The sequence below is a fragment of the Mixophyes fleayi genome, chromosome 4 (genome assembly GCF_038048845.1).
Source record: "Mixophyes fleayi isolate aMixFle1 chromosome 4, aMixFle1.hap1, whole genome shotgun sequence".
NCBI lineage: Eukaryota > Metazoa > Chordata > Amphibia > Anura > Limnodynastidae > Mixophyes > Mixophyes fleayi.
The window spans coordinates 16,821,907-16,845,339 of record NC_134405.1 but is presented as its reverse complement, the minus strand read 5'-3'; the positions used below and the strand labels follow the sequence as shown (position 1 = coordinate 16,845,339).

The 23,433-nt window shown below is 38.7% G+C and overlaps 2 protein-coding genes across 2 annotated transcripts; both read left to right on the top strand.

Moving 5' to 3' along the window:
- Window positions 1-5,575: 5,575 nt before the first annotated feature.
- On the top strand, window positions 5,576-6,520 carry LOC142150485 (olfactory receptor 5P81-like). Its single transcript, XM_075205682.1, has one exon. The coding sequence runs from the start codon at window positions 5,576-5,578 to the stop codon at window positions 6,518-6,520; it is 945 nt and encodes a 314-aa protein (XP_075061783.1).
- Window positions 6,521-18,620: 12,100 nt separating this feature from the next.
- Window positions 18,621-19,574, top strand: LOC142150484 (olfactory receptor 11A1-like). Its single transcript, XM_075205680.1, has one exon. It carries the CDS (start codon window positions 18,621-18,623, stop codon window positions 19,572-19,574), a length of 954 nt encoding a protein of 317 aa, XP_075061781.1.
- Window positions 19,575-23,433: the final 3,859 nt, after the last annotated feature.

The window sequence follows — 23,433 nt, the reverse complement described above, 5'->3', positions numbered from 1 at the left end:
ATGGACTGGGTAAAAGGAGAAATTGTCCAGTGGAGCTCTTACTGTACACAGTCCTGCTTGTCACTGCCCCTGCGGGTGATTCAGTCTATTCCGGAGCAGCTTCCCTCACAATATCATGAGTTCTGGGATGTGTTCTCCAAGAAGGCTGCTGACACCTTACCACCACACCGTGACTTTGACTGTGCCATCGAGTTTATTCCTGGTTCCAAGTTGCCTAAGGGTCGCCTGTACTCTCTCTCTGGTCCGGAGACCAAGTCCATGCAGGAATACATTGAAGAAAATCTGGAGAAGGGCTTCATCAGGCCATCTAAATCTCCCGTAGGAGCAGGATGCTTCTTTGTATCCAAAAAGGACGGAGGACTAAGACCCTGTATTGATTACCGGGGATTGGATCTTATTACAATCAAGAATACCTATCCCCTTCCGCTCATCTCCGTATTATTTGATCAGCTGAGAGGTGCTACTGTCTTCTCAAAAATCGATCTTCGTGGAGCGTATAACCTCATCCGTATCAAGGAGGGAGACGAGTGGAAGACGGCATTCAATACGCACTCTGGCCATTATGAATACTTGGTTATGCCGTTCGGTCTTAGCAATGCACCTGCAGTATTCCAGGACTTAATCAATGAGGTTCTTCGGGACTTTCTTGGTAGTCTCGTGGTCGTCTATTTAGATGATATCCTCATCTATTCCAGATCGCTGTCTGTACATCAGAATCACGTTAAACAAGTTCTACGAAGACTGCGAGAGAACCACCTTTACGCCAAACTAGAAAAGTGTGAGTTCGAGGTGCAGAAAGTATCCTTTTTAGGTTACATAATCTCTTCTGAGGGATTCTCCATGGATCCAACTAAGGTTCAGGCTATTCTAGATTGGGTGCAACCAAACAACCTTAAGGCGGTGCAGAGGTTTCTGGGCTTCTCCAATTATTATAGAAGGTTCATTCCAAGTTTTGCGGACATCGTGGCTCCCATTGTCGCCCTAACCCGTAAAGGGATGGATCCAACTAATTGGTCGCCTCAAGCAGTAGCCTCATTCGAAAGCCTGAAAAAAGCCTTTGTCTCCGCTCAGGTCCTTAGACACCCGAATCCAGCTAAACCATTTGTTCTTGAGGTCGACGCCTCTGACGTCGGTGCTGGGACTATACTATCACAGAAGGACCCTCATACTAATCGTCTACACCCGTGTGCCTATTTCTCCCATCAGTTCTCTTCAGCAGAAGCCAACTATGATGTCGGGAATAGGGAACTGTTGGCAATCAAATGGGCCTTCGAGGAGTGGCGACATTGGCTGGAGGGTGCTCCACATCAGATCTCTGTCATTACCGACCACAAGAACTTGCAATATATACAATCGGCCAAACGTCTAAATCCCAGACAGGCCCGTTGGTCGTTGTTCTTTACCCGGTTCAATTTCCTGATCACCTATCGACCGGGTTCCAAAAATGTCCGGGCAGATGCTCTGTCCAGAAGTTTCTTGGCACACCACGTTCCAGTTTCGAACCCAGAGCCTATTATTCCTCCTTCCATAATCCATGTTGGATTAACCCAAGATCTGAGTATCACACTTCAGAGATTCCAGAAATTAGCCCCTGATACTACTCCGGAACAATGTCTTTTTGTTCCAGTCCATCTAAGGAAGGCGGTTCTTGCAGAGGCGCATGATAGTAGGTCTGCTGGACACCCTGGAGTTTATAAGACGCTGGAGATCCTTTCCCGTACGGTCTGGTGGCCATCCTTGTCCGCTGACGTCAAAAGTCATGTCCTCTCGTGTGAAATTTGTGCCAGGAACAAAGACCCCAGGACTCGCCCGGTGGGTCAATTGCTTCCATTGCCCATTCCTGCAAAACCTTGGACACATTTGTCCATGGATTTTATTGTTGATTTGCCACCTTCTGCAGGACATAATACTATTTGGGTTGTGGTGGACCGTTTCAGTAAAATGGCACATTTCATCCCATTAACCAGGCTTCCTACAGCTCGAGATCTGGCCATTCTCTTCATACAACATGTTTTCCGGCTCCATGGCCTTCCTTCCGATATTGTTTCTGATCGTGGTTCACAATTCATAGCACAATTCTGGAAATCCTTCTGCACCCTCCTCGGAATCCGGATCAGTCTGTCATCTGCATACCACCCTCAGTCTAACGGGCAAACTGAAAGGGTTAACCAAGCACTTGAACAGTTCCTCCGATGTTATTCCTCAGAATTCCATGACAGCTGGTCATCTTTGCTGCCTTGGGCAGAGTTTGCCTACAATAACTCATCTCACTCATCTACTCAAACTTCCCCGTTCTACTGTAACTTCGGTTTCCATCCCAGGTCTAATTCTCTGTACTCTCTCAAATCTGCTGGTATTCCGGAGATTCATTCCACAGCTGCTGATCTGAAAGTAATTTGGGGGAAAGTTCAGTCCTCCTTGAAAAAATCCTCATTGTCGGCCAAAATTTTTTCGGATCGCCACCGTACCACCTGCCCATTCAGAGTGGGCCAGAAAGTATGGCTATCAACTAGAAATCTCAGGCTCAGACAGCCCTGTAAAAAACTAGGGCCTAAACAACCAAACAGATCAATCCGGTAGCTTTTAGTTTGAAGATTCCTAGCTCACTAAAAATTCCGAACACATTGCATTGTTCATTGTTGAAGCCGGTATTGTATCCTAGCCAATCCTCAACTGTGCCTGGGGGAAGTTCGAGGAAGCCACTAAGATATGTGGTTCAAAGGATTTTAGATTCCAAAAAAGTGCAAGGACAGATGCACTTCCTGGTGCAGTGGAGGAATCGCGGGTTAGAAGAGCGATCTTGGGTTCCGCGAAGACAACTCCATGCCCCTAAACAATTGAAGGAATTCTTCAGGAGGTTCCCAAGAAAACCTGGATGTCGGGGTCCCTCGACCCCTCCTCAAGGGGGGGGTACTGTTACGAGCCGTGGCGGTGCCCAGCCGCCGCGACTCACTCACCTGCGTCCCGGCCGTCGCTATGGCGACCGGGACGTCACTTCCGGCCCTGACCCGGCCGTTGCCGGGGCAACGAGAAGACGCTTCGGCGCTGCGTCCCGGCAATGAGAGGAAGCCGGGCGCAGCGCTCACCATATGTTCTAGCCTGTGGGCTAATTAATGCAGCCTATTAATTATGCTGGGGGCTGTGTCTAATTCAGAGCTAGGCTCTGATTGGTGGCCACTGGTATTTAAGGCAATGAGGTCTGCTGCCTCATTGCCGGTTATAGCTTCTGTGTTCCAGTCTGCTGACCTGCTAGTTCCTGTCCTGTATCCTGATATCTCTATTTGACTCCCCGTGTATGACCCTTGGCTTTGATTTGGACCTTGCTCGTGTTTCCTGTGACCCTGATCTTTGGCCTGTTTATCCGTTCTGCTATTTGCCTGTGACCCCTGACCTCAGCTTGTTCATCGATACCGTTGTCTGCTGCCGGCCCTTGACCTCTGCGTGGACCTGACTCTTCTTGCCTGGGTTCTCCCCAGCTGGTACGCACTTCACGACCCTCTGTCAGTCTGCGGCCCAGTCTGTCCCCACCATCAGGGGCTCCAGTGAACACCTGACTGGCAGAGTAGATTCCGGGTTGTGTTGTGCCGGCTGGAGGGGTTCCTAACAGTATTTCACAGGTTTCTCCAAATGTTGTGCAGCACACTTTAAATGAGCTTCAACATGTTTTTATTTCAGCAAAGGAGTCATGTGGGGTGAGTGTACATACAGGCTGTCGTGGTTGAGTGCATTACTAATTGTTTTCTTTGAAACAATTGTACCTGGTGATTCCAGGTCTTTCTAAAGCTCTCCACAAGTGGTCTTTGGTTCTTGGACAACTCTTCTGACAATTTTTTTCACTCCTCTGTCACAAATGTTGCGAGGTGCACCTGGCCGTGGCCGGTTTATGGTGAAATGATGTTCTTTCCACTCCGGATTATGCTCCTAACAGTGCTCACTGGAACATTCAGCAGTTTAGAGAACCTTCTGTAACCAATGCCATCAGTATGTTTTGCAACAATAAGGTAGTGAAGGTCTTGAGAGAGCTCTTTGCTTTTACCCATTATGAGATGTTTCTTGTGTGACACCTTCATAATGAGACATCAGTTGTGGCTCAACCAGCTGGCAGGATTACTTTCTAATTACTGATAGATTTTCGCTGGTGTCTTGGCTTTCTATGCCATTTTGTTAACACCCTTTCTTCATGTGTTCAATAAATTTTCCCTGTGTCATTATACAAAACTTAATTTATGGACATCAATGGTTTGATTTCTTGGCATGTGTGGATTGCAAGGGTGGTTGCTGACATTTGGTGTAAATTTCATTACAATAGCCACATTAAATATATATTTACTGAGAAAAATGTTGTTGTGTTCAATACTTATTTCACCCGCTGTATAATTTAGACATTGTCGATGATATGGAATGGTGGGTGAATCACAACTGGGTGGATTCAACTCACAGTATTAAAGAGTTTACTGTATACAGGATATAGTTTTTTTTAGCAAATCATCTGCTGTGTAAGGTGACACCATTAAAGAGGCATATAGGGGGTTACAGAGGTGGAGCATGTTGTGATTGATGAATGTGATGTTAGGTAGTTGATAGCTCCATGACATGTTTTTGTCCATAATAGTATCTCCTGTCCATTAACTTTGCTATCCTTATAGCATTGACTCTAGAATTCCAGAATGGTAGAATTGTATAGACTTTAAATAGCAATTCACTTGATGATCTGTATGATCATCATCATCATCATCATCAACATTTATTTATATAGTGCCAGCAAATTCTGTAGCGCTTTACAATTGGGAACAAACATTAATAAGATAATACTGGGTAATACATACAGACAGAGAGGTAAGAGAACCCTGCTCGAAAGCTTACAATCTATGGGACAATGGGAGTTTGAAACACAAGGGCATGTGCTACATCATATTGCACAATGAACCAGCTAGAATGCAAAGGTAAAAGTATTGAGTGGGCTGTGTGTGTGGCAATGTTGGTCAGAGGGTTGTTGTCTTGCGTTAGCAGTGTAGAGGATAGTAATAGGGTAATCTAGGGAAATTAAGATGATGGTTGAGGAATATCCTAACCTTGTCTGAAGAGGTGGGTTTTCAGTGAAATCTTGAAGGTTTGAAGACTAGAGGAAAGTCTTACTGTGCGAGGGAGGGAATTCCACAAATTGGGTGCAGCCCGGAAAAAATCCTGTAACCGAGAATGGGAGAATGTGTATGATAAGTAGTTTAAAAGTAATTATCTATTTACACAATGTTTGGATAGAGGAAAATAATTGACATACTTTTAAAAAATAGTATTATAATATTTTTTAGAAAAAACAAGACGCTAGCCAATATAGACATGAAATGATATTGGGATGGGTAAACAGTAGTTTCTGTTGGTGATTAATGTAGTCCAAATTAAAATAATTAAAATATGCTTTGTAATGTTCTACCTTTCCTGATGGACCCAAGATAACTGTTGCAATGTTTGGTGATAATTTATCATAGTTTACAATCTGTTCAAACATAATAAATTATGTAAACAGTATAAACTGTCTTGCTGGAAAGAAAACGTGGTCAGTGTCCTCTTCCTCAGAATGTGTGAGGACAATCAGACGGAAGCAACAATGTTTTTACTTCTTGGATTTCAAGGTTTATATAAATACAAAATTCTACTCTTCATCGTCTTCCTCTTGTCCTATATTGTGGTACTAAATGGAAACCTTGTCCTTATTGTTTTGGTGTCTACTAGTGATCATCTCAAAGTTCCAATGTTCATCTTCCTTAAACATCTAACAGTAGCCGATGTCCTAATAACCAGCACCATTATACCAATGATGTTAGATATCATATTAAGGGATGTAAAAGAACTATCTGTCACTGGCTGCATCCTACAGTTATACTTCTTTGTAATTTTTGAATCTTTGCAATGTTTTATTATTGTTATAATGTCTTATGATCGATATTTGGCCATTTGCAACCCGATGCGTTACAACTCAATAATGGTGCCCCACGTCTGCCTCAAGATGATTGTTGGGTCTTGGTTATTGGTCTTCATTTTAGCAAGTGAAACAATTATGGTTTGCCAGTTGCACTTTTGTGGTCTCAATTACATTGATCATTACTTCTGTGACTTTGGCCCAATAGTAGAATTGTCTTCTTCAGACACTTCCATCTTGTTATTGGTTGATTCTGTCATTTCTACTTTAATTTTCTTCATTCCCTTTTTCTTAATCATCATAACCTACATCATCATTTTCTTCACCATACTTAAAATTTCATCCAACAGTGGAAGAAAAAAAGCCTTCTCCACATGCAGCTCCCACCTTGCCACTGTATGTGCATATTATGGAACCCTAATGACAATTTACATGGCGCCATCTGATGAGAGCTCTTTTAACACAAACAAGTTTAGGTCTCTATTATACATTGTGGTGACTCCTATGATGAATCCCATTATCTACAGCCTCAGGAACCATGAGATCAGACGAACTCTTCAAAAAATGATTGTAAATATTCAAATACAATTGAAAACAAAATAAAATAGACAGACAGACAGCAATAAAATATGTCCCTAATCCTTCAAGTCTACACTTTTTAAGGACAGTTGTGATCATAAATACTTACTACAAAGTGTTCTATGGCTAGGAATAGGAATACTATGCCTTAGGAAATCATTTATGAAAGTATCCCTTGTACATTTCTGCTTTGGTCTAAGATTAAGAAGTTCCCAAAACTGTCTTTTAATTGCTGTCATCTGTCATTGAAAGCGTTGCCATGTGTAATAACATGTAAAAAATATATCTTAGAATTCAGAATCTGAGTTAATTTGATACCGAAAAAGAACAAAGGGGTGACTGTTATGTACTTAGTAAATATCATGTTAAACAAGGAAGCAAGTGGCTACCATATTAAGATTTATGTGTAAAACGATTGCGTTATAGAAGTGATGGTTTAACAACTGGCCTGAAACATGCAAATTTGTTATTATTGTTATTAGTGTTATTATTGTTGTTATTATTATTATTATTATTATTATTATTATTATTTTCTATATTCTTTTTTATATAGTACATTTCTCCAAATAGAATTACATCTACTTTACATTGTTGCATAGCCTGAGGCAGCTTCCTTGGTCCATTTTTGTCAGAGGTCATTTAGATTACCAATATGTTTTGAACAATGTGAGAGAAAGCAGAGAATCTGGAGACAACCACCACATTGTCATTTTTATTTATTTTCAAAAAGTTTTATGATCTGATTGTGGTGATCCTTTAACATTTTTTTTTGAAAGGTGTAACTTGATGAAAATGTAATTTGCAATATTTATACATACTGAGATTTTTTACAAAAGCACAAAACAATGTGCATCCCCTTCCTGAATCACAATAAATGAGATCAGTGAATGTTTGCACAGTATAAACAACTGTAAACACTATCCTGATCTTTAGTGTCATTATCACTTTGTGTTTGGCACTTAATGATGTTTGTAAATATCAGTATCAGTCTGTTTATGGACTGATTCTCATGTCTTTATTGTTATTTTAAAATCATTGGCACTGTTTTGCCTCTAAGGGGCGTATTCAATTGTTCCTCCGGCCGCCGGAAAAACGAGCGCGTTAAAACTATTACCGTTTATACGGCAATATTGCGCGTAAAAACCGTTAATATGGTAGTTCACTCGCTGAATTTCATCCCGCAGCTCAGGGAGCTGCGAGATGAAATTCAGCGAGTGATTACCGTTTTAACTGTAAAAGTTTTAGAGCGCATGTTTTTCCGGCGGCCGGAGGAACAATTGAATATGCCCCTAAGGATTAAGTTGCAAAAAGTTACCTACTATTGGAATAATGCTCACCTAATAATTAAAAGTTTTTACACTTGCTGTAGGGTGCACTGTTATGTTATATTATAGATGTAGCAAATATGACACTAGGTACATCATGCTGCCACTAATATAAAAAAAATTGGCACTTCATGGAAACATGTCAATTTATGTTGTCAAGGTTCTACAATCCTTACATTTCTATTAAATCCTTTAACCTGCAGTACCCTTAGCCTACCACCAGATGTCATATTAAAGTAATCTATGTGCGCATGTGCAGGCAGCCCCTTTCATGAACAGATTAACTTATTAAAAAAATAATTGAATAAGAAACGGCAGTCTAGCACTGCAATACATTATGTAGCTAGCCCATTATAGCCTTTGTTTGGGTAGCCAAAAAATAGTATTGTCCCAGGCCGAAAAGCACTTGTGCTCCTTCTGACACACAGGTGCTGTGGGTATCTGGGTAATAAGTAAAAATCGGCACCCCTGATACATCAGTTTCTCTTTCTGCCATCCCTCTTCTGACAACTCTCCCTCAACTATACTAGCATATAATAACAAGTAATACTTAGTAATTATGCAATTATTAACTAACTAACTAACTAACTAACTAACTAGCAAAAGAGGCTTTAAATTTAGTTTTTAATTTTGTTTTCTGCAGATTACAACTTTCCAGGTATATTGCAAGAAGATAGAACATTGAAAAAATAGAATTTATAATAGATATCAAGAGTCAGTGTGTTTAGACTGTTTTATTTCAGTTCCAACAAGGTTAAACTTTGTGACAGTGTTTAATTTACTTATACTGTACTTACTAATTTACTTAAATGAAAAATACTGTAAATACATGTATACACTGATAACTCCATTGAAAGAATACATTACAGTACTATATCACGTGTGTTTTTTACACTGTGGGGTAAATGTATCAAGCTGAGAGTTTTCCGGTGGATTTGAAAAACCAATCAGATTTTAGCTATCATTTATTTAGTACATTCTACAAAATGATAGCAAGAATCTGATTGGTTGCTATAGGCAACATCTCTACTTTTCAAACCCGCTGCAAAACTTTCAGCTTGATACATTTACCTCTGTATGTGTGCACTGTATGTTTGTACTGTATACACCTGCAAGCTTTTATAGTACTGTATATATATGTTATTATATTTATGCATATACCTGCAATATTTAACTGATGCGTGCTTATTTCAAATAAACTTTAACACATTTAAAGGTATTAGTGCTTTGTCGTTAGGGTGGGCCCCCAAATAACTATTAGCCTTTATCTACGGGGAGCTGGACAGGATGGACTAAGAATTCCCATGGTGCCCTCAACCTTATTCCCCCTTCCTACTGGCCACTGAATGCAGGTGTACTTCAGCCGCGGATTATGTGTGACTGACACTCTCTGCACTATACACCCCCACACACCCCCAACCCCTGACATCATCCAATGACAGCAACCTGCAAACAAAATAAAAGACAAAATTGCAGACTGTATTTTAGATTTCATACTGTACAGTAGATATGTCCATAGTGGACAATACCATACTCTTGTATGTACTTCCCTCCTCATGAATGATTCAGAAAACTAAGGTATAGAGAGGTCTGGGGGAAAAAAGGTTATTATCAACTTTGCACTTACAGTTCTTTAGGGCCAGATAAGAAAATTACATATATCCCCCAGCAGCATCCAATATGGTGCACTTAAAACCAGAGTTTGCAGCCCAAAATAAAGTCCATTCCATGTCCTGAAGATGTGGGGCAGGGAACAGCTCTGTTCTACACCCATGTCGCCTAGCAGAAGTATTGTATAACATTTTGTCAGTATGAATTCATGAAAAAACCTAAATAATGTGGTTATCTTTGTTTACACTACATTACTGAGCCATATGTCAGTGAGCTGTGTGATTTTAGGGATGGTGCATTCATCTTTCACACTTACATTTTATCTGACAGATGGACACTTTGGCACCACAGAGAGCTATCACATTACACTATGGAACATGAAAATGTTCTGCGCATTCCCAGTAAAGTGGCCACAGGTATATGTGCCTATGGAGATTTGCATGACTCTGGTACTTACATCTGCCTGTTCCTGGAGAGGTGGGAGAGGGGAGGGAAGGGGGGTTCTAACTTAGACCGAGTACAGTAAAGGTGTTTGTAAGCAATAGTGAACAGATGCAGAGCAGGACACACACACATATATATATATACGACTGTGCAAGTTGGATTATTTGTGGGTGCTTAAGGTCAGGAGCAAATAGTAGATGATGATGATGGACAGCAGCAAAAAAAAAAAGCTTGTGATTGGCTGTTTGTGAATGCTCCTCTGATGCTGATAGGTGCTTTCTTCTTTCCATGTGCATATATTATACTTTTGTGTGCTTGTTTATGCATTTTTTTCTCATGTACGTTTGACGGTGAGTTGTGTCTACTGTGTTAGAGAGGTTTTTGAAGTGTTATTGATGCCTAATAGTGAATCTGCAGTTTGGTGGACCAGTTGGTTTCTGGCCAGGTGTTAAGTTGGTTAGGTTCCCATTCGGACCTCCTGTTGCTGTACGCTGGGCAGAACGTTGACCAAGGGAACCTGTTCTGGGCCTTCCATTGAATAGATTTGGATGACATTTAATATAAAAACAACAACGACAAAGGGCAGCCACCTCATGGGTGTGTTGGAAGAGTTGCTAAGCTTTTAATTATTTTTAAAATGTTTACAGTTACATCCAACTCACTGATAAGTTTATAACCTGAAGATTTAAACCCAGGAAATGCTGGGGACTTCAGCTAGTGTTTAGATAGATAGATAGATAGATAGATAGATAGATAGATAGATAGATAGATAGATAGATACTGGGTCAAAGATCTGCCCAGCATACACCCACTGGAGGTTTGACCAGGAACTCAACCCCTATTATGTCTTCTAGGATTCAATGTTACTAGTCTGTGAGGTTTTTATCCAAATCCATCAAGTGGAAGACTCCCTGGGTCAAAGTTCTGCCCAGCCTACATTAACGGGAGGTCAGACTGGTACCCTAACCCACCATAAAACCCAGCCATAAATCAACTGGACCACCTCACGTTGGTTTTATTCCAATCTGTGCAGGGGTATCAAAAATATTCACCAAAAAACAAATAAGCAAGTAATCAAACCAACTTCTTTTGTATATATAGAAGATGGATAAATTACTTAAAATCTTACAACTCCACTTCAGCAACAGTATATTACAGAACTCTATGCACTTATATTTCACCTTAGCCCATTGTACACAATACTTCCAACATTGTCCAGCCTAATTTACACAGATCTCTTGAAACTTCGTGGACCCTCTTTGACATACTGCATAAAGCCTTTAGCACAAACAAAGCCCATTTGACATATTACATAAACCATGTAATTCAATTATACTCCTTTTCACAGTATACAGATCCCTTACCACAATAAGCAGAGGACCATTTTGGGACATTGTACAAACTTAAGAAAAGTGGGACCAGAGAAATTTGAGTACAGAGAGAAGACACCTGCAAGTAACTATTAACCCCCTGTTTGCTTTGCTGGTTGTGTGCTGAGCATAGTTCAGTATACCTTTCAACATATGGGTAATATCACCTGCTGTTGATATTGACAGTGGTGCGGTATGGAGCATAGAGAGAGGGTGATCATATTGGGAGATACTGAAGGAAAGAGCTGGAATGTAATGTCAGGGAGGTTGGAGAAAGAGAAAGAGATATCTGATATATATCTGATTTAAAAATTGTAGGTAGGTAATATGGGATAGTGGGGGAATTACAACTTGGTGGATTAAACTCACATTGTTAATGAGTTTACTGTATACAGGATATAGATTGTTAGCAAATCCTATGTTGTGTGAGGTGACACTGTTAAAGATGCATACAGAGTGATAGATAGAGATGGAGCATGTTGTGATTGGTGAATGTGATGTTGGGTGGGTGACATCTCCATGTTGTGTTTTTGTCCACAATAGTATCTCTTGTACATTAACTTTGCTTTCCTCATAATATTGACTCTAGAATTCCATAATTCTAACCTTCCATAATTCTGGAATTGCAGAATTGTATAGACCTTTAAAAACAATTCAATGGATGATCTGTATGATAAAGGCAAATTGTTAAAATAAGAATCAATTTAGACAGATTTTGGATTAAGGAAAATAATTGACATTTTATTTAAAAAAAATTGTATTTTGAATAATTAAATTAATGACAAATATGTTTTAGTTAAAGCAAGAGGCTAGGCAAAATGTGCATGAACTGATATTGGGATGGATAAACTGTAGTTTCTGTTGGTGATTAATGTACTCCAAATGAAATTAATATCAGAAAAATATGTTTTCAAATGTACCACCTTTCCAGAGGTACCCAAGAAAAAAGATACCTTAAATAATGTTTCAAGGCCTATATAAATAATGTTATCTTTCTTGCAGTAAAAATAACGTGGTCAGTGACCTCTTCCTCAGAATGTGTGAGGACAATCAGACTGAAGTCACAGTGTTTTTACTTCTTGGATTTCAAGGTCTATATAAATACAAAATTCTACACTTTATCGTCTTCCTCTTGTCCTACATTGTGGTAATAAATGTAAACCTTGTCCTTGTTGTCTTGGTGTCAACATGTGATCATCTCAAAATTCCAATGTTCATCTTCCTTAAACATCTAGCAGTTGCCGATGTCCTAATGACCACCGTCATAATACCAATGATGTTAAATATCATATTAAGGGGTGTAAAATAAATATCTGTCACTGGCTGCATCATCCAGTTGTACATGTTCTTGAATGTGTGCACTGTTTCCTTATTGTTATAATTTCTTATGATCGATATTTGGCCATTTGCAATCCGATACATTACAATTTAATTATGGTGCCCCACATCTGCCTCAAAATGATTTATGGTTTAGGTTCTTGGTCTTCATTTTAAAAAGTTAAATAATTATGGTTTGGAAGTTACACTTTTGTGGTCTCAATTACATTGACTATTACTACTGTGACTTTGCCCCAATTGTCATCTTCAGACACTTCCATCTTGTTATTGGTTGATTTTGTTGTATATTTTTTAGTGGTCTACATCCCTTTTTTCCTAATCATCATAACCACATACACATGTAGCTCCCACCTTGCCACTGTATGTGCATATTATGGAACCCTTAATCACAGTTTACATGACACCATCTGACGAGAGCTCATTTAAAACAAACAGGTTTAGGTCTCTATTATACATTGTGGTGACTCCTATGATGAATCCCATTATCTACAGCCTCAGGAACCATGAGATAAGTCGAACTCTTCAAAAAAAATTCGAAATATTCAAATACAATTGAAAACAAAATAAAAAAAACTTACAGTCAGCAACAAAATCTACACATTTTTAAAAAGACATGTAGACAGCAATAAAATATGTCCCTAATACTGCTAGTCTACACTTTTTTAAGGACAGTAGTGATTATAAATACTTACTACAAAGTGGTCTTTGGATTGTAAGAGAAATGCTATACCTTAGTAAACCATTTCTTCAAGTATGCTTTGTACATTTCTGCTTTGGGCTGTTAAGATTATGAAGTTCCCAAAACTGTATTTTAATTGTTGTCATCTGTCATTGATAGCGCTGTCTAATTACATGCATTTATAACTATCATAGAATTCAGACTCTGAATTAATGGGTTACCCAAAAATAAACCAAGGGGTGACTGGTATTTACTTAGTAAATGTTTTGGACAGTGTGGGAGAAAATTGGGAGTGTCCTCCTCCTCCTGTTACTTCTGTTTTCGGCCTCCCTGCCGCACCTATACAGTTGACCCCTGCCTCTTCTCCCCTTGTCTTTGCATCTCCAATACTTCTCTGATCTTAATCCGTCCACATGGCTGGGCACAGGTTCAGCTTCCTTTAGTTCAATCCCCACCTCTTCTTCCTCCCCTTCCTAGATTCTAAGTGTTCTAGAGTTCATTTATACCTCCTTGTCCTGTGCACCTGTTCTCAGCTGAGTTTGTTTAATTACACATTGTTTTAGTTTTGTATTGCCCTGTATGCAAATGAATTGGGGCTGACAAAGAAAAGAAGTCCCCAATAAACCCCAAAGGGATCTTGCATTTATCGGATAGAACTCTGTCCACAATGGAGATCTCATTATTAAATAGAGGACTCAGTTTTGCACCTTCCTCTAGGACTAAAATGTTTGAACTTTTTGTTGAATTAAGTAGATTCATAAGATTATTTTTGCAAGAAATACTTTTCACTTAAGAAATCTAAGATCAGCAAAGAACCATATATATTATTATTATTATTATCCTTTATTTGTTAGGCGCCACAAGGTTTCCGCAGCGCCGTACACAGTACAAATAGTAGACTAAACAGGGTAAAACAGTACAAACGAATAAACAAAAATTCCAATGCTTCAGAAACTCCAGGCTGGCCGATGTAGTAAACAAGGAGCAAAAGAACGGTAAGGAGACAGGAGGGAAGAGGGCCCTGCTCATGTGAGCTTACATCCTAAGGGAGGGAAAACAGACTGGCACAGGGGGAGCCAGATAAGGCAAGGGGAGAGCAAGTGGAGTATAGAGAAAGGGGTTATGTGGACCCCGATAATATATACCTATTCTCCTAGATAAAGAAGGTGATACAGCTCTTTTGAATGAATTGTGGGAGACAATAAGATATCCTCTCCAACGGAGGTTACCATTTTTGATATCACCCAAGTTAAGGGTCCAAGCATAGATTTGCCTCGAGTGTTTAGAGTTAGGACCACCCTATTAGCAGAAGCGCTGTGGAGTGGCAGGTGGCTTTCCATACATTTGCAAATGTGTGCAACTGAGACTTCTGCATTTTTATGTACAAGTAGAAATGCCAGCTGCTTTGTTGGTTATAGCAGTGTGCTGGGGGATTTTCTCTGTATTTGTTCCTTTCAAGATAATCCCACCCTTTCAAGCACCTGCTATGAACCTATAAATTGATTGAGCAACTTCCCCTTCTGTATTGCCTTGAGCTATGCCCACCTCTATATGGGTGAGTTCGAAGAGGAGGATACTTGGTATCGAAGCTCCTCTTTCAATGAACCCATATAGAGGTTGACATAGCTCAATACTTAATATTTATGGTAATTTCAAATATAACAGTTCTAATTGTGTTACCTGTAGACATATCAAACATGAGGCTAAAGATTTTTGTTCAACTATCAATGGAAAGAAGTTTCAATCGACAGGGTTCATCAATTGTACTAGAGACTTTGCTATCTACTTATTGCAGTGTAGTTGCTCTCTCCAGTACATTGGAAGAACAACCAGATCGCTAAAAAGGAGAATTACAGAAAACAGGAGAAATATCCTCAAGAAATATCAGCTCCATAACGTCTCCAGACATTATACTGAGGTTCACAATGAAGACCCTACTTGTTTAACTGTTGGTGGTGTAAAATATGTTAAAGTTATTGAGAGAGGAGTGGACAGATACCAAAAACTTTGCAAGCAAGAAATATACTGGATGTATAAACTCCATCTACCCAGATGGCCTCAACAAAGGAATAGAGTTAAATAATGTTTTGTAATATCACTTTTTAGGTAGGTCTAGATGTCTTTTGAGGTTTGGTTCCTAAAAAATCTTTCTACCAACTCATTTGTGTGGTTTATTTTATTTATTTACTTTGGTTTACTTTATTTCATTTGGTGGCCTCTAAAAATCGGGAATTTTTTGGTAACCTGTCCAGGTGGTACAGATGGACATCCCCTTATTTTTACTTTAGCATCACCAATACATTTCCCTACAGGTTTATATGTTTTGTGATATTTATGCAGTTTTATATTTAGCGGCCATTATTATATTTTCAATAGGGTCCTTTATTTATGTCGTTTTTTTCACATTCAGATTGTTAGTTAGGGAGGGGTTTTGTCTATCAGTGGTGTCTGACAATCACAAGGTTCAACAAGATTATTGTGATTGATAATTAAGAAGGGAAGATCTATTGCTCCAAGGACAGTCTGTATTATATATTTTTGCTAGTGTATTACATGAAGCAATTAAATATGATCCTTAAATGATCATCTTGTAGTTCCAGATTCATACCTTCCATTTAAACAATAGAAAAATAATTATCAGCAAATACCAGTAAAAACTAGATCACAAAGCCAGATGACTCAGAAAACAAGATACACTCAAGAGGATGTTTGGATATTCACGTACAATGCAACGCATTAGATATAGTCAGATGAATAAGGAATACAGTTTGCACTGAAGGGGCTCCTCTGGATGAATCTGTCTCCTCTTAAGAGGAAATCCATCACCTACTCTCTGACATTGGCCTCGTCCTCTTATGAAATGTTTTATCAGTATGTGGTCTTAATTCATATTATTTTCCTTTTCTATATTCTTTCATTTTTGTTTTCTATCCTTTTTGTTGCCTATCCAAAGATGTTATTGTCATTGTAAATAGTACAACATTAAATTATCTACATATTGGTTTCACTATATTTATTAGGTATATATTCTGATTATCACGGTTTAAAAACAAATAAACATTCATTTAAAATGTCAGAGCCATTATATTGAGGCATAATGTACACAGCTTACACTGATGAGTTCCTTAGCTACCAATTAGTGTAGCACATAAAATAAACTCTGGGGACAGTCAGGGAATCCTCTGGGAATTATCCCTATTCTTCTTTATTCTATATTTCACTATAAAATGATACCAACAAATGGGAAATATCATCAGCTACATGAATAGACCTCACATCGCTTATACACACATGGGAAACATCACCTGAAATCAGTGAAATTATTATAAATATTACCAATCTCTTTCAATATTTCCCATTTCCTTACATCTGTGGAAAGCTCTTTATGCTGTAAGTAATACATAGATGTCAAATGCAGATATATTTTATTTTTTCTAGTGTTGTTTGCAATAATTAATTTTGGATAGGAATACTTGTTACTTTTTCTTAATTCAAATTTGGATTTAAACATGTTTATTTTATAACATTGTAATTAGGTTGCAAAATCCTGGCTCTGTCTTTGTTTCACAGTAGAGTTTTACCAAATTAGTGTTCCCAGTTAAGATTCAGATCTTTGTCTTTGTGTTCAGTATAGTTATTACTAGATATAGCTATATCATGTGACTATTCCTCATTATATGACTACTGTCCTCTATGGCTACCGGTGAATTTCAGTATACCAATTTTAAAACATAACGATCTAATGATTATTGAAAAAGTTGGTCACATAACTAGATATTTTTTGTTATAGCTAATACTATTATTATTAGTTTATTTTGCCTTCTCTATTTTATCTGTACAAGCGCCTTGCTCATCCGTTTTACGCATTTTCTCCTTGTTATTTAACCTACCAACATCTACTTGATTCTCACCTATAATTAATAATATCTCTGTGGTTATAAGTGTTGCATTCCTACTAAGCGATCTGCAAGCTCACATTGTACATTATGTATGGAGCAAACAAATCTTCATTCACGATCTATTCCTCAATGGACCCCCTGGTGGCTTATACTTTAGCCATACTTCTCTGTATGAGAACGGCTGAGTGTTCTCTTGTTATGCCATCTCTCCTATCATTTATTCGAAATCCCCCAAAAAATCAAGTGACATGCACATCACTGACAGCTAAACACATTGGGCCTGATTCATTAAGGAAAGTAAGGCAAAAAAATGAGTATGTTTTCTCCTGGACAAAACCATGTTACAATGCAAGGAGTGCAAACTAGTTTATTATTTTGCACATAAGATAAATACTGGCTGTTTTTTCATGTAACACACAAATACTTGAAAGCTTTATATCTACACTGAAATTTAGAGTCGATCTAGGACATGCCCTACCCCAAATATAAATCTGCCCTCAAATTTTAAATTTACCTCCCCCTCTAATGCAACATGGTTATGCCAAGGTGCAAAGTTACTACTTTTTTTTTTTTAACTTTACTTTCATTAATGAATCAGGCCTATTATGTTCCTCATATTTTTTCAGTCTCGTTTTCTAACATGATCACAGTACATTATAACCATACACTATCTGTCCTAGACTTTTATTAAACCTCTGTACTATAATGTACATATTTACAAAGTTTTTGGAATCCAATTTTATAAATGAAATAACACAAAAACATCAAGGGAGTTATTTTGGAATTCACACCATCCAAAGTAAAAATGTCAAATTAATTTCCTGAAAACCCTGCCTGGCTTCACGTTTGGATCACCTGCTTAATAAATGCCCATGTACCCCTGGAGCATAAGAACTGTCTTTCTTTCAAAAGCAAATACCATTAAAAACCAGATCAGAAAACCAGAGGACTTGGGAAACAAAATACACTAAAGAGGACATTTGAATATTCCTGAGCAATGCAATGCATTAGATATTTCCGGATGAATAAGAAATACACTTTGCACTTAAATGGCTCCTACATTTAAACATTTTGTACATTTAATGGTTTAATTACATCATGTGTAATTAATGAGGTTTCCCCTTCAGAGTTTAGTGCACCTGGATTGCAAAAAAATGCATAGTATTAATATTATTATTATTTATTTATATCACTAACATTAGCCACCAGAACCGACCATCTCACCCTTAGGTGAAATAAAATTTTTGTATGTATAGATAAACTTTATACACAACTACGAAACATATAATAATTTGAACATGTTGCAAACATACTGTATTATGTTATGTCATGTTATATCCACAGTCACAAACAAATATTAATTTTAAGAACTGCTATTTATGTTTCTATCCATTTAACGTTCGCTATATATGTCTTCCAGGAGCAAAAATTATTTGAATAACCTCCCATTTGTAAAGAATGTGTGAGGACAATCAGACACAAGTCACACAAATACGAATGCTTGGATTTCAAGGTCTATACAAATTCAAGATATTATTGTTCATTGTGTTTCTTGTAACATATATAATGATACTGACTGGAAACCTCCTAATTATTATTTTGGTCACAACTATTGATTATCTTAAAGTTCCAATGTTCTTCTTTCTCAAACACTTAGCTATAGCTGATATGCTACTGACCACCAGTGTTGTTCCAATGATGTTAGAGAACATATTACTAGAAGAAGGAAGATTATCTTTTATTGGCTGTTTAACACAACTCTACTGTTTTGGCATCTTTGGGTTTGTGCAGTGTTTTCTAATTGCCGTGATGTCCTATGATCGATTTTTGGCTATTTGTAACCCATTGCGTTATACTTTAATGATGGGGCCAAATGTTTGCCTCCAGCTGGTTATCGGGTCATGGTTATTAGTCATCATTTTAATAACAAGTGGAATGGTTATAGTGTTCCAAATTAACTTTTGTGGTCTCAGTTACATTGACCACTTCTTCTGTGATTTTGGCCCTACCGTGAACTTAGCTACTTCAGACACATCTATGTTGATGTTACAAGACTTTGTAGTTTCCATCTTTATGATATTTTTTCCTTTTGCTTTTATCATTATGACCTATATCTGCATTTTCTTCACCATAGTCAAGATGTCTTCCAATCACAGAAGAAGAAAAGCCTTCTCCACATGTAGCTCCCACCTGACCATTGTGTGTACATATTATGGAACCCTAATCACTGTGTACATGACTCCTTCTAATGAAAGCACATCCCACATAAATAAATATAGATCTCTGTTGTACATTATGGCGACCCCTTTAATGAATCCTATTATATACAGCCTGAGGAACCGTAAGATCAAAAAAGCCTTAATAAAATTGCTGAATAATTTCTGGACAGTTAGCTGGAAAAGATCAAAATAATTATTTGATGAATATTTACTGTACATTTTTCTCATCCTAATTAATTCTAACATTTCTTCTTTATAATAGGAATGTCATGGAGTTATTTATATTTTGAAAATGATTCGCTATTGTTACATTTATTGTTCATAAGCAGTAATAGAAATTAATTAATTGGTAGACTAAAAATGTAATAATTCTAAAGTTTGTAGGCTTTAAGAGGAGCGTACAATATATACATATAATAATGTTGAAAATGAAAATTAAAATGTGTTCATTTTGGATAGAAATAAAGAATATTTTAACTAGAGATGGTCACTGACCCCCGTTTTTTGGTTTTGGATTCGGTTTTGGATCTGGATTACCGTCATGTTTTGGTTTTGGTTTTGGTTTTGTTTGGTTTTGTTTTGCTATTTTGTTGGAAAATCAATGTCTTTGGGCCTAAACTAACCCAATTTAGTGCTCCAACTGTTTTAGAGATAAGTAATCTAATTGTAGAGGTAATAAATCATCGAAAAAACAGTTTAATTCTTCGTTGGTAGGCCTTCATTTATTATACACACAAAACAGATTGTCTTCCTCTCCATCTATGCATATTGGCAATGCAGCCATCGTCTTTGGATGTATATTACACCCTACACTTATAGTTAAATATGTAAAGAAATAGAAAAAGGCAGTTTGCTTTCTGTCTCTATAGGCCCCCCTCCACTTGTTTACAAAACCAAAAAATTCAGCCGTTATAGACTGTACAATATTAATTGACATGGAGAAAGCCAGTTTGGTTTCTGTCTCTCTAGGCTCCCCTCCACTTGTATAAAATACAAAAAAATTCAGCCGCTATAGGCTGTACAATATTAATTGACATGGAAAAAGCCAGTTTGTTTTCTGTCTCTCTAGGCTCCCCTTCACTTGTCGAAAATACAAAAACATTCAGCCGTTATAGACTGTACAATATTAAGAGAAATTCACAAAGGCAGTTTGGGGTCACTCTGTCTATGACACCCTACCCTTAAGGATAAATTGCCCAAACAACAGCCTTTCAAGACGGTACGTGATATGGAAATGTCACAAGTCCCTTTCCTCTTTGGGGGTAGATTGCACCCTACACTTACATAGAAAGTTTTAAAAAGATGTTATCGTCATCATCTTCAGCTTCATCCTCACCATCATCAGTGTGTACGTCATCATCACAGACTATCAATTCATCGCCGCTTGAATCCGCCATTAGAGAACAGTCAGTGCTTGGATGTCTTGGATGGTGAAGGCCTTCCTCGTGGAAGATGTAGTTCATTTTTATAAACATCATTTTCTCAACATTTTTGGGAAGTAACCTTCTACGGCGATCACTGACTAAGTTTCCTGCTGTGCTGAACACTCGTTCAGAGTACACACTGGAGGGTGGGCAGCTTAGGTATTGCAAAGCAAGTTTGTACATGGGTTTCCAAATGGCCTGCTTTTCTTCCCAGTAAGGAAAGGGACTGTCTGACATTTCCATATCAACTACCTCTTGAAAGTAATCCTCCACCATCCTTTGCATGTTTATACTTGTATTGGATGGAGTTATGGGCAAAGTGACACATTTTTTAGAAAAATCCTTCAAACCAACCCAGACGTTAAATTGTTCTGGTCTGCCACCTGCGTCTGCCCTGTTTCTTTTTAGGAATTTTAATTTTCTACGAGCAGCAGCAGCTTGAGAAAGTGAAGGAGGACACGTTGTCAAGCCGAGGCCCAGTTCAGCGGCCAACTTGCTGAGCAATAGCTCCTTGCAAAAGTTCACATCTCGCTCATTTACAAGTAAAGACTCAATGCAGGTTTTAAACCTTGGATCAAGCACAGTGGCCAAAATGTACTGATCCGAGTTCAAGATCTTAATAACTCGAGGATCATTGTGAAGCGAATTAAGTACTTGATCAACAAGGCCAACATACTTTGCTGAATTGCTTGCTTTCAGCTCCTCCTTCATTTTCTCAAGCTGCTTTTCTAATAGTCTAATTAAAGGAATGACTTGGCTCAAACTAGCAGAGTCTGCACTCACCTCACACGTCACAACTTCAAATGGTTTCAGCACCTTGCACAGGATTGAAAGGATTCCCCACTGTGCAAGAGTGAAATACATCCCCCCTCCTTTCCCAATGTCATGGCTTGTGCAATATGCTTGGATGGCTTTGCGCTGTTCCTCCATCCTCTGAAGTATGTACAGGGTGGAATTCCACCTAGTTACCACCTCTTGCTTAAGTTGGTGGCAGACCAAGTTAAACTGCTCTTGGAGCTGCTGTAATCTCCTACATGCTGTGGCTGAATGTCTGAAATGGCCTGAAATCTTACGGGCCACCGAAAACATCTCCTGCACCTCACGGTTATTTCGTAGGAAGCTCTGCACCACCAAGTTGATGGTGTGAGCAAAACAGGGAATGTGTTGGAAATTACCCAGCTGTAATGATCGCACTATATTGTTGGCGTTATCAGAAATGACATATCCTGGGGAGAGTCTGAGTGGTATAAGCCATGCATCAATCACATCTCTCAGTTTGCGTAACAAATTGTCAGCCGTATGCCTGTTAGTGAAGCCGGTGATACAAAGAGTGGCCTGCCTGTGACAAATGTTACGTAGTGGTATACATGCTGCTGCTGTTCCTGCTGATGAAGGTGAATGACCAACCCAGTGGGCTGTCACAGTCATATAGTCTTTGATTTGCCCACTTCCACTTGTCCACATATCTGTGGTTAACTGGACAGTGGGCAGAATGGCATTTTTCAGCGCAATCTCTAAATTTTTACACACTTTTTGGTATAGTTGTGGAATTGCTTTACGGGAGAAATGGTGTCGCGATGGAATTCTGTAACACGGGCACAAAACCTCAATTAACTGTGAAAAACCAGCTGCGTTTGTTGTGGGGATTGGATTTAAGTAATTTTATGCTTAACTTTCCTTAATGAATCAGGCCCAGAGTGATGGGATCTGATAAAGGGTAAATTGGGCTTCTGGAAAAAATAGGAGTGTGATGAGCTGCTCAATAAAGATTGGTGACACACAGTGATGGGATATGCTGAAGGGCAGACTGGGGCCCTGGGTGTAATGGGGGACTGGTGTGGTGGGAGGTATGGTAAGGAGCTTAGTACAGATTAGAGGCTATGGGATCTGTTGAAGCACATATTAAGGTCCAGGGAAAAATTATACAAGATGGGGGGAATAAAGTAATGTGGGGATCAGAACATAGAGGAGGACAGAAAGTGAGCAATGCTTGTCATGTGATAGAAAACCTGGTGGGCAGAAGTGACATATGATAGTAAATCTGATGTGCAGGGGTGACATGTTTGAGAAAAGCTGGTGGACAGAGGGTAATGTGTAAGAATTGTTAGTGAACATGGTGTACAAGGACCATATTAGAGAGAAGCTGGGGGGGGCAGGAGAATGTGAGGCAAAAGCTGATGGGCAGGGAGCATGTGAGAGAAAACCTGGTGGGCATGGGTTGGTTTGAGAGAGAAAAGCTGGTTGGCAAGGGGTGGCATGTGAGAGAAAAACTATTGGACTGGGGAGATATGTGTGAGTAAAGCTGGTGAGTAGAGAGTGGTATCTGAGAGAAAACTAGTGGGCAGGTTGCATATTGACAGGAACCGTCATGTGAGTGAAAACCTGGTTTGCAAGGGGGAATATTATAGAGAATCTGCAGATCATGGGGTGACATGTGATAGTAAAGCAGATAAGCAGGGGATGTATGTGAGGGAAGAGCTGGTGAGCAGAGAAGAAAATGCAAGTGAAAATATAGTGGGCAGGGTTCAGTGTAAGTGAAAAACTGGTGTGCATGTTGGCATGTCAGTGACTAGCTGGAGGGCAGAGAGTGACTTTTGAGAGAAAATCTGGTGGACAGGGGGCAGAAAA

What these genes read in the sequence shown, in the direction of transcription:
- LOC142150485 (XM_075205682.1), top strand. Translation starts at nt 5,576, where the DNA reads ATGTGTGAGGACAATCAGACGGAAGCAACAATGTTTTTACTTCTTGGA.
- LOC142150484 (XM_075205680.1), top strand. Translation starts at nt 18,621, where the DNA reads ATGTGTGAGGACAATCAGACACAAGTCACACAAATACGAATGCTTGGA.